This window comes from Apiospora hydei (genome assembly GCF_038363865.1).
Source record: "Apiospora hydei strain CBS 114990 chromosome Unknown utg000010l_segment0_segment0, whole genome shotgun sequence".
Classification (NCBI taxonomy): Eukaryota; Fungi; Ascomycota; class Sordariomycetes; order Amphisphaeriales; family Apiosporaceae; genus Apiospora; species Apiospora hydei.
The window spans coordinates 2,545,762-2,563,377 of NW_027117369.1; the positions used below are offsets into that span (position 1 = coordinate 2,545,762).

Here is a 17,616-nt window from a genome sequence, read left to right on the forward strand (position 1 = left end):
AGAACATGAGGCTGGGAGGGGGGCTGGGGGAGCGACGACAATTCAATCTACATGCTCTAATCTGGTGGGAGACCTGAGACTTGGACAGATAGATATAGGAACCATGTGGGCAGCTGGGGGGTGGAATGCATGGATCCATCTGGCTGCCGTCGTATCGGACAGCGGCTCTGTTGTTTCCCAACCACATGATGCTACGAGCGGCAGCCCCCAACATGCGAATTACAAGATCAAAAAGCTTTGCGGCTATGGCCAGTATCACCCTTTTGACCAGTTTCGTTGTCGTCGCCGCCGCTGGTGCGGATGCCGTTTCATTGACCCGTGATCGTCATGATGGCGTTGTGCTTGTCCTGCCTGAGCCCCGTGTCGGCGAAGACGGGCCGGCGGCGACGGCGTTGCAAGTGAACGGGAACTATGCGGACAATGACGCGGTATACCTCCAGAAGCACGAAGACGAAAATGCTGACGAGACCGTCCTCGGGTCCGGACCAAGTGACACAGATGTAATGGACACGTCCACTGACAAAAGCGACGACGGAGAAGAAGAAGGATACCCAGACCTCCACAAGGTGACTGCGCAGCACTCACAACATCTCCGCTATGATGATAACTCGGCTTTACTGTACCCTCGGGACACTACTGCCATGGTCACAACGACTACCTCCGTGCCTTGCAGTAGTACCAGCCGGTCCTTCGAAGCCCAACAAAAGCTCCGGGGCTCCTCTTCCTCCTCGATGACGAGTATGACGATGACGGCGACGATGAATACCAGTGATATCACTGCGGCGGCCGAAGCTAAGACTACAAGATGTACACCTATCAGCTGGACGAACACGTTCGCCTTCACCACTGATGCGGCCTGTCCTACCCCGTACGAATACGGCACGTATTGCGGGTTCGTCAACCCGGAGGATCCGTGTGCCAAGCAGCCAGGGGGTAGGTTTCCTACTTTTCTCTCCAGTCTCTACTTTTACGTGTTCCAATGTTGTTGGTCCGTCACTTCGCAGATTCCCCTCACTCTATCTCTTGAGGTGTTGTTCACTCACATCCACCGTCAAGCTCGCTCGTGTTACTCTCTCCAACATTGCGTTCTGCGCATGATTGATTTAATCAGAGCTAATGTAGCTTTCTTTTGATAACCCATACAGGCCACGGCCCCCGAATGAGCCCCGACACCCCCGAAGTCTTCCTCTCCTACGCCCCCTTCCACAACGCCTCCCTCCGCGCCGCGGTGCCAGGTGGCTACCGCCCGACTTTCGTCGACCTGTACGCGGCCACCAACGCGCCGCCCCTGGCACACGACGACGCCAAAAGCAGCAGCGGCAGCAGCAGCAACATAACCTCATCGGCATCGACAGCGCCGTGCTACATGGGCTACCACCTCCTCCCCGCGTACGACCCGGCCGCCTGCGCCGCCCTCTGCGACGCCGACCCCTCAGGCGCCTGCGCGGCCTTCAACCTGTACGTCGAGCGCGACCCGGAGTGGAACCCGTGGCGCTGCTCGTGCGGCCGGCCCCGCGCCGTCACGAATTTCAAGTGCGCGCTCTTCGCCGGCGCCGAGGCGGTCGAGGACGCGGGGCGGGCGACCAATTTCGGGCAGGGCATACAGGGGAGCGAGTTCGTAAGGAAGATTGCGGGGAGTAATGGGTATGTTCGGGTAGGGGCCGCGGGCAGAAAGGGAGGGGCTTGTCAGGGGAAGGGGACGGCGATGACGGCGGGGGTGGGGGCGACTGGGACTACGATGATGGGTGGAAGCGGTCAGGCTTCTACAGCTGGTGTGTTGATGGTGACCACGCTGACAGCGTCGCCAGCTGCTGTGCAGAGCGGAGGCACGGGGTCGTCGTCCACCATGACGGTTGTTGGGGGCGGACCGGTTTCATTGGCTCCACCTGGTCCGACCTCCACGCGGGCCGGTTCCACGGCGGCATCATCGTCTGCGAGTAGCAGCAGCAGCACACCACCACCATCTGCTTCGCGGATCGGGCCCTCGGGAAGTGGTGGCCAGACACCGTCGGCTTCCAGGAGCTCTGCTCACCCCTCTGTCTCATTGTTGGAGAGAATCGTCGTCGGGCTTTCACTCGCTGTGTCTTTGCTGGTGTGACATAGGTAGATCATGGACGAGAGAGCTCATTGGGGGTGGAGCTTCCTATTCGAGGAGGAGGTATAGCACTTACTGAGGCTACTTGGGGGAGAGGGGGTGTATTTGGTCATTGGATCGATGAAGCATGCTTTCTTTTCATGCGTCGTTGCTTCGCGGGGTAACCACTTTTGGGGTCAACATGCGTTGCCTGCCGCTTCCGTCTTGGCTCGAATGCAAACTGGAGGAATGGGTACTTATCAGGCAGGACCGAAAATAGTCATATGCATTCATATGTACGTATGCCACGCCCAATTGAAACGAACATGCCTTCGTTCATCCATGAGCGGTACCTTTTCCGTCGCCCAACCAAACCCCGCGCGCTCGCGATGATGGTTTTCTGAGGAGAAAAAGCAATGTTCCGCCAGCCTACCTCGTGTCCCGTGACTGACGGGCGTCAGTGCATAAACTCGCGCACCCGCGTGTGCTCGGTCGGACGATGTGTGACACCGATAGCTACATGATGCAATAGGCTATCACAACCTCCACCTGATAGGCTGGTAGACTCTGCTGTCAAGCAGTGGTGTGGGAGGCACTGCATATACGTCGTTTTGCAGTTGTGTGACTGCCTCGCGTTCGTGATGCGGAGTAATCTGGCCACGGCCGAGGTGCTCGGGGTCGGAAGTTCAAATAACTCTCCCCTTTCTTTGCTCTTGCTTCCTCATTAAACTTTGTGACTTCTCACTGACTCGTTTCATCTGTGACTCATTACCAGAACACCGAACTCTAAAAATAAAAAACAGCAAGAAGCGGGATATGTCTGCATTCGACTTAAAGGGGAAGATCGCCATTGTCACTGGCGCTGGATCCGGTAAGTCGGTCTTTTTCATTTTCGGGTTTCTTCCTCGACACCACTGATCATATATGTACTTAGGCATCAATCATGCTTTGACCGAGCTTCTGCTGGAGGCGGGGTGTTCAGTGGTGATGGCCGACCTCCGTCTCAAGCCTGCAGCCCAAGAAACGCTGGAGAAGTACCAGCGCTCCGGCAACGAGAGCGGCGACCGGCCCTCCGCCGTCTTCCAGCCCACCGACATGAGTGACTGGGCCCAGATCGGCGCCCTCTGGGAAGCGGCGCTGCAGACCTACGGCCGCGTCCACATCGTGGTCAACGGCGCCGGCGTCTTCGAGCCCCGCTCGAGCACCTTCTGGAACCTGCCCGGCGGCGTCCCAACAACGTCGGACAACACGATGGAGCCCGCCGACGACCCGGGCGCCGCCCGGAGCCAGTACCAGACCCTCGCCGTCAACACGGCGGGGCCCATCCGGCTCGCCCAGATCGCCGTCGCGTACTGGCTCGAGCACCGCGAGGCCGGCGGCAACCTGCTCTGGTTCGGCAGCGTCGCGGGCTACATGCACGGCCTGCTCACGCCGCTGTACTTTGCGAGCAAGGCGGCCATTGTCAGTATGGCCCGGTCGCTCGGCGGGCTGCGGGCGAGTTGTGGGATTAGGAACTCGTGCATCTGTCCGGGTACGGTACATGTACGTGACAGTTATTTCCTTTTTTCTCTTCTCCTTCTTTTCTTTTTTTTTCTTTCTATTTCTTCCACATTATTATATATGGAGCCACTTTATCAACAATCAATTTGTCATCATCCCGTTCCTCTGACGAATAGCAAAAACATTAATTACACGAGAGATACAGTCCCCGATGATCGACGAAGACCAAAAGCACATGGTCATTCCTCCCGACGAGATCGGCCTGACGCCCAAGGAGTGCGCCGAGATCGCCCTGCGCCTCCTGCAGGAGCCGCAGTACGGCGACGGCAACATCGTCGAGTGCATCAAGGTGGAAAACGAGCGGGGCGAGCGTGTGACCAAGGTACGGGAGGTGCCCCTCGAGACGCTCTACCCGGTGACCGACGGCAGCAACATCGGGGCCATCCTGGCCGAGCCGGAGAGGCGGTTTAAAGAGAAGCTGGGACAGACTGGGATGCGCGGTCTGTTTGAATAGGTAGGTAGGTAGGCGGATGGGCAAACGGGTGTGTTGGTCTTTAGGACAAGTGCTGCCAATGATGTTCCTCGAGGCTGTTGTTGCTCCTCGCTACTTACGAAAGGATAGAGGATGGCTGGGGCTGTATTTCACGTGGTATTCATATGGTCAAAAGGGGGACTTCATACATCTGTCTTTTGGTCGAGGCAGTACGATACCCCTGAATTTACACTGCATATCAATCCAGGAATAGCCTAGCCAGTCGACTTTCGAAAGATTGCATCTGCAAACCCTGAACATCGTTGTGGCCCCTCATGATTAAAAGGGGGATGACACGAAAAGCAAGTCTTCACTCTTATGCTTTCTGCCATCGCCAACGGTCGAAAAGCAAGTAATCGTATATCTACCTATCGGAAAGCCGCCGCCGAAGGTTGCGTCACCAGGACATTGACCGCTAGATGAAATTGCTTATAAATCACCAGTATATCACATCTCATTCCCAACCCGGTTGTATGGGGCGTAAGGCTGTAGCCATTAATAGATGGTAGGGCGACGGCGCGTCACTAGCTCCACGTCCGACCCTCATCCGGTTAGTTCAGGGGGGCAGGAGGCAGAGGGGGTGAAGTGCGTGCTGTGCCTCGCTCGCCCCTTGTTGTCCGTCATATGTTTCTCAGGCTGGCAACAATATTCAACGTTGCGAAGGTGGAAATGGCACGTGGGGGTGTAAGAAGGAATATTGACACTGGCTGTTGAAGATGCGGCTGAATATAGGGGGCCAGCGGGGGCCACGTCCCCCTGTCGATATCAGATAGTCAGTTAGTGCTGCCCACTGACCCGTTATAGCCTACAAGTGCTTTTCTGGTACAATGCTTGTTCACGATAGGCTGTGCTACGAGCTTACTACACCACTTTATACCCATAAAAGGCCCCCCCCAGCCTGGCCTATTGCTATGCACTGTCAATTGGTGTTGCACAGTAGCCCTCATTTCTTCTGCCTATTAAAAGGTGCTTCCCCTTCCAGGACACCGTACTTTAGATTTCCAATTCTTGAGCATATACTCTCCTATTTCATTTCTGTCCACTTGTGTTTGGGTCTCAAGTCTCCAAAATGACCATCGACGAAGGAAGAACAGGCGGTAACTTCCACCGAGAGGAAGCCGCCACCAATGGCGAAGCCGGAAGCCAGCGCCGCCAACTCCCCTAATCGTGATGTCGGCGTGTCCGCTGGCCGGCCACACGCTGCCCGCCCTGCACGTCGCCCGCGAGCTGGTCAAGAAGGGCTTCGAGGTTATCTTCATGACGGCGCCCGAGTTCCGCGACAACGTGGAGGCCATCGGGGCCGAGTGGTTCGAGACGGCGCCGTTCGCGACGGAGGAGGCGATGCGGCAGCGCGAGACGCTGCCCGTGGGGCCGCCGCGGCTCCTGTTCGACATCGAGACGCTCTTCCTGCCGGCCATCCCGGTGCGGACCGCGCACATCCGGACCCTGCTCGAGCGGGTCCGCGAGCGCGGGGACCCGGCGCGCGAGGTCGTCGTCGTGGCCGAGACCGTCTCGCTCGCCTTCTTCGCCTTCCGGCACGGCGCGCCGCTGCCGCGCGGCTACGACGCCTTCCCCAAGACCATCGGCCTCAACGTGGTCCCGCTCGTCGTGTCGAGCGTCGACACGGCGCCGTTCGGGTCCGGCATGCCGCCCGACGCGACCGAGTCGGGCCGGCTGCGGAACCAGGCCCTCAACGCGGGGCTCATGCAGGGGCCCTTCCGGCACCTGGTCGAGCGCCAGGAGCAGATCCTGACGGACATGGGCTGCACCCGCATGCCCGAGCGCGCGCTGTTCGACGCCTGGCTCGAGTCCTTCGACACCATGTTCCAGCTGTGCAGCCCGAGCCTCGAGTACCCGCGGTCTGACCTGCACCCGTCGATCCGCTACGCGGGCGCGCTGCCCAAGAAGGGGGTCAGCCCCAACTTCGAGTACCCGTCCTGGTGGTCCGAGATCCGGTCCAATGCGGCGCTGCCGGCTGGTTCCGCGGAGAAGAAAGCCGTCATTCCCGTCGCGCAGGGGACGTTAGCGGTCGGCTACGAAGAGCTCATTATGCCGACCATCGCTGCGCTTGCGGAGCGCGACGACGTGATTGTCATCGCCATACTGGGCGTCAAGGGCGCTTCGCTGCCGGCGGACTTCGAGATCCCTGCGAACACGAGGGTGGTGGATTACTTGCCGTACGACGTGGCGCTCGAGCACGCCGACTTGTTCGTGTCCAATGGCGGTTACGGCAGCATGACGCACGGTGTCATCAACGCAGTACCCATGGTGGTCGCGGGTATCACTGAGGACAAAGTTGAGGTAGGTGCCTATCTATTTACTTGACGCAGGGAGAACATTGATGTGAAACATGTAATGCGCAAGGCTGTTCGGCTGACTGACTGACTTTCGGCTCTTTTTTAGGTCACTGCGCGAGCGGAGTACGCCGGGTTCGCAGTCAATCTGAGAACGCAAACGCCAAGCAGCGAGCAAATCGCCGCCGCCGTTGACAAAGTGCTGGGCAATCCGAAGTACAAGGCGGCCGCTGTGCGCCTGATGAAGGAGAACCGTGACCTGGACTGTCACACCATCATTGAGAGGGAGATCATGCTGTACAGCAAGGGGAACTAGCGGACTAGGGGGAAACCCCATCTATGGTTGGCACTGTTGGCCGCCCACTGTAGCACAACCTAATATAATAGACATTGAATGGACGCATGATGTCAAAAGCAATTGCTGTTGCGCATAGTTGAGAAAAGAAAAAGAGGGGTATCATCGATATGCAGGATAAGCAAAAAAGAAGATGCTCAGTATGAGGCTTGAACTCATGGCCTTCGCATTACTTAAGTATTCTGGTGAGAGAATATTAGTACGACGCTCTAACCAACTGAGCTAACCGAGCTTTGGATCCAATCGTTGAGACGACTGGTCGGGTGTTGGTTGTTGAAGATCGGTGCGCTTATGCAGCTTTAAGTAGGAGGTAGGATGTAGGAAAACAGGAAGCTGCATGACTCTTTCCCATCCAGGTGCACAGGCCACCTCCGGCCCTCTTTTTCGTAGAGCTTGTCGCATTCCGAGGCGCTCAGTTTCAAGATCACCAATCCAACAATCTAATTCCAAATTGAGCAATTTGAGGATAGGAATAGTTAAGAATATGTCTGCCAGCAATCAGTTTAATCTACCTGGCTGTGCCTGCCTGGATTGGTAATCCCAAGTCCCATTCATCCATTTCGTACCCGACCCCTCTGTTGTCATGCGCGGCATAGCTGCTTTTGCGGCTGTACTCATTCTCCACCTCGGTCCTCTGCGTGATCCCATGGGGTTGGTCGGTGCTGGTATTTCGGTCAATCTTGGTCGAAGTCCTACGCAATTCGGCCCTCGATGTGCCTTTTGCCGACACCTCGACCAGTGTCGGCTTGTGATACAGGTCGCGCAGCAGGATGCGGAGGACCGGAATCGAGGCGGCGACGATCGTAATGGTGGGCTCCGCGCTCGACACGATGGACAGGGTAGCAAGCCTGTATTCGCTGTAGCCGGGCCCAGCCAAAGTCAAGATGCCTTTGATTTGCAGTATGGCGAAAATACCAGCCCTGGAGCCAGATCTGGTCAGACATTGCGGGGGAAGCATCACGCTCGCTAAACAGTAGGGAGGTAGATATGCACTTACAGGATACCCAAGCTCATCGCAACCGCCGTGCCTATCTTCTCTTGCAGTCTCATCTGGATTTTCCAAATGATAACCCAAGGAAATAGTGCAAGAGCAAAATCCATAAACGCCGATAATGCTATGCAGAGTTCCCCAGTTAGCACATGTCTTGAAAATGAGTTTCCCATTTCTTTCCGTCTCTTCTCTTCATGCCACTATCGCAGTGATAACTACACCACAACAACGTAATATGCTAACACAGATTGGAGCGGGGCAACGTACCGATGTTACTTATTTGGAGCGCCAGAATTGTTTTCAAGGGGATGCAAGGACCAGGGATACGGCCCACCGCCTCACTATCTTCGGTGGCCTGGCTTTCGCAGACGCGCCTCCATACCATAACACAATACAGTATGGACAAGGCATGCATTGAGATGATGACGAACCAGATGAAGAGTCGCTGGAAACGATCTTTGGTGTCGAGAACACGGAGAAGGGTCAGGGCGAAAGAGGTCTTGCTCCACACGCGCGCAAAGGGCGTCGTGTTCCCGGAGATCGCCAACAGTATCGCCATGTGGGTAGTGTATGGTTGCTCGGTACCGAAGCCAAGGCTCAGCAGCGCACTTACGATGGCGTTGTTCACGACGAGAGTTGCCTAGGGGTCAAGGTTCTTAGAAGTGTTCGCATTGTGAGGTCACCACGACCATGAGCTTGCTCTATTGTCGTTGTCTAACGAGATATGATGCCAAGATCTGGAAAGAAGCTACATACCCACGAAAGAGCCAAAACACTGTCATCCCACCACAGGCCGCACCTTCGAGATATCTTGATCCAGAAGCGGAGGAATAGAAAGGTCATGGCGACTGCTGTCATCATCCAGAGGGAGCCGTTGACTACAGGCGCAGGGTCTTTTGAAGCATTATGCCTTGGAGTGATGGTCGAATCTGACATACTGTTCGGCTAGCTGATGCACGTTGAAAAGAGTCAAGTAAAGATGTGTGATTTGGCTGTTTCTTGTGCGCCTTTCGTTCCTGAGATTCGAATGGTCCTCGAGTGTTGACGTGTTGAGCCGAATTGAAAGAAAAGCGGAATGGCTTAACCATGAGGTTTCCATTTGCTTATACGGACAAGACCATGTGTGTAGTTGAACACCTTGGGCATCATATTTCAGCTGTGTTATATCAAATGTAAGGGGTATCGCATGTCGATGCAATAATGTTTGCTTCCGGTGGTTCAATGCTATCGGCGCCACCGTACGGCACATCAACTCTCGCGAACGTCATACTGACGGCTGTACTAATCAGGCACAGCACAACCCGATGACTTGATGTGAAAGTCATAAATAGAATCATATAATGATTGTGGAATTTTGCTTCCGTTTGCTCGACCCCTAGGGACGTAAAGCGATAACGGCACCCAAGGTCGTACTGTTGTTGTTGGTTTCGCCCCTTAATGAAAATGATATACTCCGTACCAACTGCCGAGATTGGTAATCAATTAGAAGATCTACTCGAGACTGTGGCTGCAGGGGGTCCTCAATGTAAGGGATTCTTTGTATCCCTTTCACCTTAGGTGTGCTACTGCATGTCTGCCAATACGACTAGTGGAATGCAGGGTACCATATCAAGCAAACACTCATGCAGGTTCCCGGTAAGAAATTTTCGGTAGGCCCGAACCAAGATAATTGATCATGCAACCCAGGCTTCAGCTCATCCAGATAAGAGCTCGCATTCCAAGCGATCATATGTTTTGAGTCCAACCTTTCTTTAACCGACGTGCCCCCTTGTTCAGCCAGCGAGAAAATGCAATTCTCTCGGTACAAGATCGCTGTGGCAGTGGCTGCAGCCGCAGCACCTGCCTTTGTAACATCAACCAGAGCTCCTGCCCGATCTGTTCCACAATGCCATGTGTTGCCCGGAGACCCAGGCTGGCCATCCACACCCGCTTGGGACGCTCTCAACGCCACCGTCGGGGGAAGGCTGATCAAGACTATCCCACTCGCAGCGCTATGCCATGATCCTCAATATGACGAGGTGGCCTGCCAAGAACTTCGTAAGTTGACCTTTCCCGGCCTTCGTTCTTGATGACTACTACGTTCGATGACTCACATGGTTGTGCAGGAGATAAATGGACATTAGCTACTACTCAGTGAGTATCAAGTAACTGAGCACAACATGAGGGCCATACTCACAAGTGTATTCTGGTAGCTACGAATCACCTTCCTCAGTCTTGACGTCGTACTGGGGAAATGCAAGCTGTGATCCCTGGACAAATGAACAAAGCTCTTGCATGCTTGGAAACTATGTCAGCTACGCCGTGGACGTCGGGTCTGCGGAGGACGTGGTCGCGACCATCAAGTTCGCTCGAGAGCGCAACATTCGGTTCCTGGTGCGCAATACAGGCCACGAGTGCGTCTTGAACTCCACGTAAAGCCCCCTTAAACCGCATATTACTGACGCTCCATAGCTTCTTCGGCCGTTCTACCGGTGCTGGTGCGATCGCCGCTTGGACGCATCACCTTAAAGATATTACCAAGCTGGACTGGCGTGACGAGACCTACCAAGGGCCGGCTCTCAAGCTCGGAGCCGGCGTTCAGGGTATTGATGCCCTTGCCGCTGCTAAGGACGAGGGTCTCGTCGTTGTCGCTGGGTACTGCAACTCAGTCGGCTTAGCTGGCGGTTGGACACAAGGCACCGGCCACTCCCCGCTGTCGACCCAGTTTGGTCTTGGTGCGGACCAGACTCTTGAGTTTGACGTTGTGGCGGCTAATGGCGAGATCATGAAAGCATCGAGAAAGGAGAATTCGGACCTCTATTGGGCCCTCAGCGGCGGAGGTAAGTTTGCCAACTCAAACCCACTTAGACCGCCATGCTGACTTAGTGCGCCGTAGGACCCGGTACATACGGCGTGGTGACCTCCGTGACCATCCGCGCCTACGAGGACCTACCCGTTGGTGGGATGGGTATCCTTTTGGACCCCACCAACATCAATACCGACAAGTACTGGACCGCGCTGCGGAAGCTGTACTCCATACTCCCGACGGTCACTGACAACGGGATGCACATCACGGTCGCGTACAACAGCACCTCGTTTATCATCAGTGGCGTGACGGCCTACAACCAAACCTCGTCAGCCGTCACGGAAACCATGTCCCCCTTCCTCGGGGTCCTCGACGCGCTCCAAATCCCCTACCAATCGTGGCTCACCGACTCCCCGACGTACCTCGAGCACGCGAGCCATTACGGCGACGTGCGCGAAGCGACGCTGCGGTGGCAGGCGGGCGACCGGCTGATCCCGCGGCGCGTGCTCGCGGACCCCGACTCGGAGGCCTTCGACGACCTCCTGGCGGTCCTGCGCGGCCTGTACGACGGCGGCGTCGAGGCGGGCGTGACCGTCATGGCGCCCCGGGACCGCGTCGGCGCCGATAACGCCGTGCACCCCGCCTGGCGCGAGGCCGCGGTCCTGTTCGGCATGCTGCACCCCTGGGACGGGGCGCCGTCGGCGTGGGACGAGATGCGGGCCATGCAGCGGCGGCTCACGGGCATGCTGCCGGCGCTCGAGCGGGTGACGCCGGGGAGCGCGGCGTACGTCAATGAGGGCGACCCGTTTCAGGAGAACTGGAAGGAGGCCTTTTTCGGGCCCAACTATGATGAGCTTCTCACGATCAAGGACAAGTATGATCCGGAGGGCGTATTTTACGCGAGGAAGACGGTTGGGAGTGATCGATGGGATGTTGCGGAAGATGGCAGAATGTGCCGCACTTAGCCCTTTAAGAGCCAATACTTACTAGAAGTTATTCTTCTGAGGATTGATTGTAAGTGTTGCGCATAGGTACAAGAGTAGGAGAAGAGTATGACCGCACCGTAGTCCAATATTGACACCCCACTAAAGTTGTCATATACGTCTATCCATATAAGCCATAGTTCGAAAGTATATAAAGTCCACTGCCGTAGCTAACGGTGATCATGAACAGTATAACAACCTGTTAAGTTCCGTTAGGGTTGAGCAGTTCTAGCCTTGAATTGAAGAGGCGAGGTACCTTCAAGTCATCCCATTGCCAAGATGAAGAAACCGATGCGAAGACCACAACACTTAAGCCAACCGCGTACATGACAATGCTGGAGTTCAATAAGGATATTGGCGCTTGCCAAATGAAAAGCTGCAACTTGCTCGGTCTCCACCTGTTCGCGTCGACTTGTCTCCCCAGGAGGTGCCGGAGCTTTCGCAGACCTTCAACATGACTTGTCAATCTGTGCAAGGCAATTGACAGCTGCGCTGAAGTGGCGATAGACGAGAGCGCCAGAGCCAATGCGGAATACCAAATTGCGTGGATGGTGGCTCTCATTGATGTGGCAACGCTGTCAATCAACGGCCAGGAAAAGGAAGCGGATATTACACTGCCGAAAAGGGCACTCTGAGTTCGGTCGGTTACGTTAGTACTGCACGTAAGCACTAGGAATTGTTAAGGAGGGCTTACTGTGATTCCGATAGTATTCATCTGTGCTAGTGTTGTATCCCTCCACCGTGTGGTCAGTTGGTCCTTTGTATCAATGTCAACCTCTTCTAGAAGCCGGCGGATTGGATCAGAGGAAGCGGACCAAGCCGCAGCATGGAATGGAAAAGTGCGTTTCAAGAACGAGAGTAGAATCTGGGGTAGCCTGTTCGTCACAACAGACCATTTGTCAAATATTGACCTATACGTCGATGTAAGTATATTAGCCATCAGTACCAGATTATTGTAGCGACTGGACCGAATTTCAATTTTGATCACGACGGAATGTTGATTTGATGAATTGTCTTGGTCTCGCGCGCGTTTACTAAACTTGGTGGTAGGCTGCAGGCAATGCCAGACCCCCAGCTTCGAACGCACAACGGGAAGGACAGGAAAGGGTTCTATTCGAAACCTATGGAAATCTACAGACTCTGACAGAAAGTGTCACGTCAGTGGCGCTCTGTTGGTAGAATCATGGGGGCAGGTTTTTGGAAGCCCATAGGCCGCGTCGACCCCCTGTTTCAGCCCCTGGTTCCCTCCCTCCGAGAGCAGGCGCCTGCGAGCATTACAATAATTACCCCACGGCCCCCTTCCAAAAGCTTCCCACAAGTGAGTATTCAGCTTCCGCGGTGCAATACCAAATGCTCGGAAAGCATTCTCTGTATCGAAATCACCACCCCCGAACGATAGCACAGCTTCGAAAACATACCCAGTACTTCGAGCATGGAAGACCCGGCACTATTTGGAGAGCCGGCAAAAGTAGAGCTGGTTAGATTCATGCTCTCCAAGTCGGCTGCTTCATACCATTCGTGGCTTGGAGGGGTCTTCATCAACTGGCTGCAACGGCTAGAAAGCACCAGCCCCATAACTTGGATGTCACATCACGCATTGAAGATTCATGGCGATTACTACGAGCTTTGCCGCGATAATCCATTACAATTGCCTTTTCTGGGCACTGCCAAATTCCGTTTAGTCTCTGCCGAGCGCGTTCGGGAACTCGAAAACCGACAAGAATGGACCAAGGACCATATGCTTCTCGGAACAACAACGCTTACACCCCACGGGATCAAGAAACGACGTAAGACAAGACGACACTATAACAATTCGAGGAGGCACAGGACTAACCCGTGATTATCAGTCCAGCAGCACGAAGAGAACCTCACTACCAATTACCATGAATACCACAGCTCCCTTCTCAAGCCTCGTCCATACTCGCTTCTCAACTCGAACTGTCAACACTTTGTGCTTGACTTGGGCTTCTGTCTCCAGGTTGACTTCGATGGACACGGTCTAACTGAAGTTTGGCGCGGAACGACTATAGTCAAGAGAGTACTTGCCCCCTGGTTGGCAATAATAGCACTGATGCTAGCCGCTCTTGCCTTTGCTGCCGAGTCCACGAGATCTAAGGCTCTATTGTACCCCATTCTGGTGTTTTATTACGTCTTGTACAAGACTATAATGCTCCAAGATGTGATTTACAGTGCCGATCGCCAAACACGCCTTCAAGCCCTTCATTATCATAATATCGACCATGGCTCAACCTATATCTGTCAACAATTCCTCAAACTCCACTTACGGATCAGATCAATGCCGGTACAGTTCTATCCAGGAGCGGAGATTGCTCATTATGCGGGCCTCGTAGTATTTATCGGCATCCCATTATTACTGTTCCAATTCAGTACGACGTCACTTCTCTCAACTATCGGGCGATATTCTTTGTTCATCCTTATAAGTTTGATCACCAATGACGTTTTGCATTTCACGCGGCATAGATGTCATCCCCTCGGCAGGGAACAGATTGCGGCTTACCGACGGAGCATTAGGCTGTGTTGGATACTTCTACGAAACTGGAGAAGCCTACGTTGGTTGGATTTCCTATATATTTTCCAGACTATCTGCTTGATCAGGTCATCATACGAATTGGAGCGCATGGTGGCAACTATAGAACAGTCTCGACTGAGAATAAGGGACGAAGAACATGGCTTGTTGGGTGAGGATGATAACGGAACAGCCTTTCTTGATTGCCGGAGGCCTCACCAAGGCCGAGCATGGTGTCGGCACATGTGTGGTCTAGAATGCACACTGGGGCATGCGAGACGTGAGAAAACAAAGAGGTATTGGGATCTTAAGGACATGCCTATTGTCGACGTGTACGACTGAAAGTTGAATGGAGGTACATGAATCGTTGGATATTTGCTGTTCTGAAAGAAAGGTCAAGTGTAAATAACCCTATATACTGAGCTGCAATGGAGGATACGCCATCAAAGCAGCCAGCATGGCATCCTGGGGTAACACTGATAGCATCGCGAAATTGGAAGAGACTGCTCGTACAAAGGGGGCGCTCGACTTGGAGTTTACATTCAATGGAACTGGCTATACCATCACAATACTATACCCACATCGTCCAACTGCTTGTAAGAACGCCACCGTAGCAATATTATTAGTGAGACTATCAATCATGCCCAAGCCTGATCCACTCAGGCACCTCCTGCACCCCCACCTCTTCTCCGCCGCACCGCCCGCACCCCCTTCCCCTTCCCCTTCTTCGGCGCCGCGGGCATCGCGAGCTCCGCGTCCGTCAAGTTCCGCGCCTGGGCGTAGACCTGCTCCAGCGTCGCGTGGCGCTGCTCGGGCGTGCCGTAGAAGTGGGCGTCCGCGATGGCGACCCCGGCGTCGGTGGTGACGAAGTTGTCCGTCGGGCGGCGGGCGCCGAGCCCGAGCCCCTTGGGCCCGCCGGCCGACGCCGGGTAGAAGGGCGCCTCGTTCGCGATGTCCTGGTACTGCATGCAGGACGCGAAGTGCACGCGCGGGAACGCGGCGAAGTAGGCGTCGTACTTGGAGTCCATGGCCTGCTGCATGGTCGCGATCTTCTCGTCGGTGCCGTTGGAGGGCGTGAAGACGGACCAGGGGTCGCGGCACGTGCCCTCGGCGCACGACTTGGTTACGAGCAGCAGCGCGTTGAGCCGGTTCAGCGCCGCCTCGTGCTCGGGCGCGCCCGCGAGGTTGTTCACCTCGTACGGGTCCGCCGCCGTGTCGTACAGCTCCATCTCGCCCGTGCACCAGACGGAGAAGAGCCAGGACTGGCGGTCGCCGAGCATGCGGAGCGTCTTGTACGTCGTGTTGACGAAGGGGGCGCCGAGCTCCGCGCCGTTGGGGGCCTCGATGGTGCACGAGCCCCAGAACTCGACGTTGAGCGTCTCCTTGCTGTTGCCGTCGCCCGCGTTCGCGCCGGCGGCGCTGCCGGCGGGGTCCTTCCACTGCGGCAGCAGGCTCTGGCCGTCGAGGAAGGTCGGCCAGTCCTCCTTGGGCAGACCCGCGATGTCGAGGAAGGTCGGGACTAGGTCCAGGTGCACGCCGGGGATCTGCGACGTCATGTTCTTCGGCACACCGGGACCGCGCACGCCGAAGGGGAGGTTGGTGTCCTCGCCGTAGAACAGGGCCTTGCCGCCGGGCAGTCTGTGCTGACCGATGTGATAACCGTTATCAGACGTGTAGATGACTAGAGCACACATACGGGTCAGCTGGATGTTGTTTGAAGTGGAGGGGGAATGAACGGAGCCTAGTCTCCTTTCTTTTCAAATTTCCGGGCTACTAACCGTAGGTATTGTCCAGCTTTCCGTTGGCGTCAAGCATGGCGATGACATCCTCGATGATCTCGTCTAGGCCCTGCAGCGCCTGGGCCCGCGCGCGGAAGGCGCCGTCGGCCGTGTCCATGGTGGTCTGGTTCATGAGGGGCAGGGTGCCCGGCCAGCCGCCGATGCGGTGGTGCGCGTCGTCCGGGTTGTAGTTGGGCGTGCGCGGCGCCTTGGCGTCGGGGAAGAGGTCCATGTGGCGGGCCAGCGGGACCGTGTGGTGCACGTCGTTCTGGACGTGCGGCGCGTACGGCGCGATCTGCAGGTAGTACGGCTGGTCCTGGGTCACCAGCGATTGCAGACGTTCGAGCCTGGGGGAGAATGGTGTCAGTGCCTACCGGCATATTCAGTGGGGGTGATGGGTTCGCACTCACGCTTTGGTACGGACGACGTCTGTGGAGTGGAATCCCTTGTAGTAGACCGGACGCTCCCCGTTCTGAGACATGACGGGTACGTTGTAGTAAGTCGTATAGGGGTCAAGCTAATCGAGCATATGAGCTAAATGGCGAACACGTGAGAGAAACCCGCCGGGGAACCTACCAAAGCGTCGACATGATCCCAGCCCTTGGGAGTAATATTGGCATTGACAACATTGTAGCCATTCAAGAATTTGCCGACATCTATAACAACAATGAGTCTCCCAAACAAACTGGGGTCGGGAACTTCTTTTTCTCACATTCTGCTTTATAACCAGCCTTCTTCAGCCAATGGGGCAGGTAGTCCTCGTCAAGGCCGGCTTGGTGCCATTTGTCGTAGTTGCCTCTACGAGTATTGTCAATTTCTAGTCCCTGGCATGATAGGAGTTGGCACAAAAGCTCTTACCCTGGTGCGTGCACATTGGTGACGTTGGTGTTGTGCGCCGCTTGGCCTCTCAGGAACGAGGCGCGGCTCGGGCAGCACTGTGCCGTGGTGGCAAAATGGTTGACGAACTCGACGCCCTGGGAGTAGATCTCGCGGTGCAGCACGGATTGGTAGTCAGTCGACCCCAACCGCCGGTCCTGGTCGTCCGACATGATCAAGATGATGCTCGGCTTCGTGGCATCACCGGCGGCTGCCGAGGCAGCACAGGCCAGGGACAGGCCGCAGATGGACTGGGAGACCCGCATGACTAAGAAGATGCCAAGGCTGGGGTTCGGGGCGGATGGTGGAATAGAGACAAGGAAAGGAGATGCCAAGACACGGCCGAGGCCGTCGAACTTTATACTCGCCAGGAACGCCCCGCAACCTCCAACGTCTACCCCTTCAGGAGAGAGTTGCGGGCCGGCGGAGAAGTTCCGAACACACGTGGGATGTCGTTGTTTATTCGAGACATAGGAACTTCTGCTCTGATTGGCTACGAGAGGGACCGCGACAACGTGGTGCTGACCATTCACCGCCAGGATGGATCCCATCTGCTGACGCGGTGGCGTCGCATTCATGATTGCTCCTGTTCCTTCAGCCATTTACTCTGTGGGGTATGTAATGCAGATCCGCGGTTGAATATGGTACCCCTGCATTCTGCATTGCAGTCGGGGCTTGGGTCGACTCCGAAGCGGTAATAAGGAGCGGCATTGGGCCGACAACAAGGGTAGGGATGGATCGTTGGTGGGTTTTCTAAAGCTTGTTCCCTTAGTCACCGTGCCCTTAACCCGGAATAGAATAAGGTTAGTAGGTACCAGGTTTCATCAAGCACCGGCTCCATCCGGCTAAAAGACCAACGGTCAGGGATACACATTCACCACAAACGTCCGGCTACGTACTAAGTACATTCGTTTTAGGTAT

The 17,616-nt window shown here is 55.6% G+C and overlaps 6 protein-coding genes across 6 annotated transcripts; 4 read left to right on the forward strand and 2 right to left on the reverse strand.

Moving 5' to 3' along the window:
* Window positions 1-245: 245 nt before the first annotated feature.
* Window positions 246-1,941, forward strand: PG997_015030 (uncharacterized protein; the record flags this gene model as incomplete). Its single annotated transcript, XM_066819344.1, is given in 3 exon segments — window positions 246-933; window positions 1,146-1,644; window positions 1,659-1,941. 3 exon segments carry the CDS (start codon window positions 246-248, stop codon window positions 1,939-1,941), a joined length of 1,470 nt encoding a protein of 489 aa, XP_066661532.1.
* A 949-nt stretch (window positions 1,942-2,890) lies between these two features.
* PG997_015031 (uncharacterized protein) lies at window positions 2,891-4,088 on the forward strand (the record flags this gene model as incomplete). Its single annotated transcript, XM_066819345.1, has 3 exons — window positions 2,891-2,945; window positions 3,009-3,616; window positions 3,780-4,088. 3 exons carry the CDS (start codon window positions 2,891-2,893, stop codon window positions 4,086-4,088), a joined length of 972 nt encoding a protein of 323 aa, XP_066661533.1.
* A 1,188-nt stretch (window positions 4,089-5,276) lies between these two features.
* PG997_015032 (UDP-glucosyltransferase A1) lies at window positions 5,277-6,716 on the forward strand (the record flags this gene model as incomplete). Its single annotated transcript, XM_066819346.1, has 2 exons — window positions 5,277-6,407; window positions 6,510-6,716. 2 exons carry the CDS (start codon window positions 5,277-5,279, stop codon window positions 6,714-6,716), a joined length of 1,338 nt encoding a protein of 445 aa, XP_066661534.1.
* Window positions 6,717-7,263: 547 nt separating this feature from the next.
* On the reverse strand, window positions 7,264-8,682 carry PG997_015033 (uncharacterized protein; the record flags this gene model as incomplete). The annotated part of the gene is made up of 4 exons (XM_066819347.1): window positions 7,264-7,687; window positions 7,753-7,870; window positions 8,014-8,386; window positions 8,503-8,682. The coding sequence occupies 4 exons, from the start codon at window positions 8,680-8,682 to the stop codon at window positions 7,264-7,266; spliced, it is 1,095 nt and encodes a 364-aa protein (XP_066661535.1).
* Window positions 8,683-9,533: 851 nt separating this feature from the next.
* On the forward strand, window positions 9,534-11,496 carry PG997_015034 (uncharacterized protein; the record flags this gene model as incomplete). The annotated part of the gene is made up of 5 exons (XM_066819348.1): window positions 9,534-9,783; window positions 9,852-9,879; window positions 9,939-10,139; window positions 10,198-10,565; window positions 10,622-11,496. The coding sequence occupies 5 exons, from the start codon at window positions 9,534-9,536 to the stop codon at window positions 11,494-11,496; spliced, it is 1,722 nt and encodes a 573-aa protein (XP_066661536.1).
* A 3,204-nt stretch (window positions 11,497-14,700) lies between these two features.
* On the reverse strand, window positions 14,701-17,273 carry PG997_015035 (Arylsulfatase; the record flags this gene model as incomplete). Its single annotated transcript, XM_066819349.1, has 6 exons — window positions 14,701-15,722; window positions 15,820-16,166; window positions 16,230-16,336; window positions 16,396-16,475; window positions 16,532-16,617; window positions 16,678-17,273. 6 exons carry the CDS (start codon window positions 17,271-17,273, stop codon window positions 14,701-14,703), a joined length of 2,238 nt encoding a protein of 745 aa, XP_066661537.1.
* Window positions 17,274-17,616: the final 343 nt, after the last annotated feature.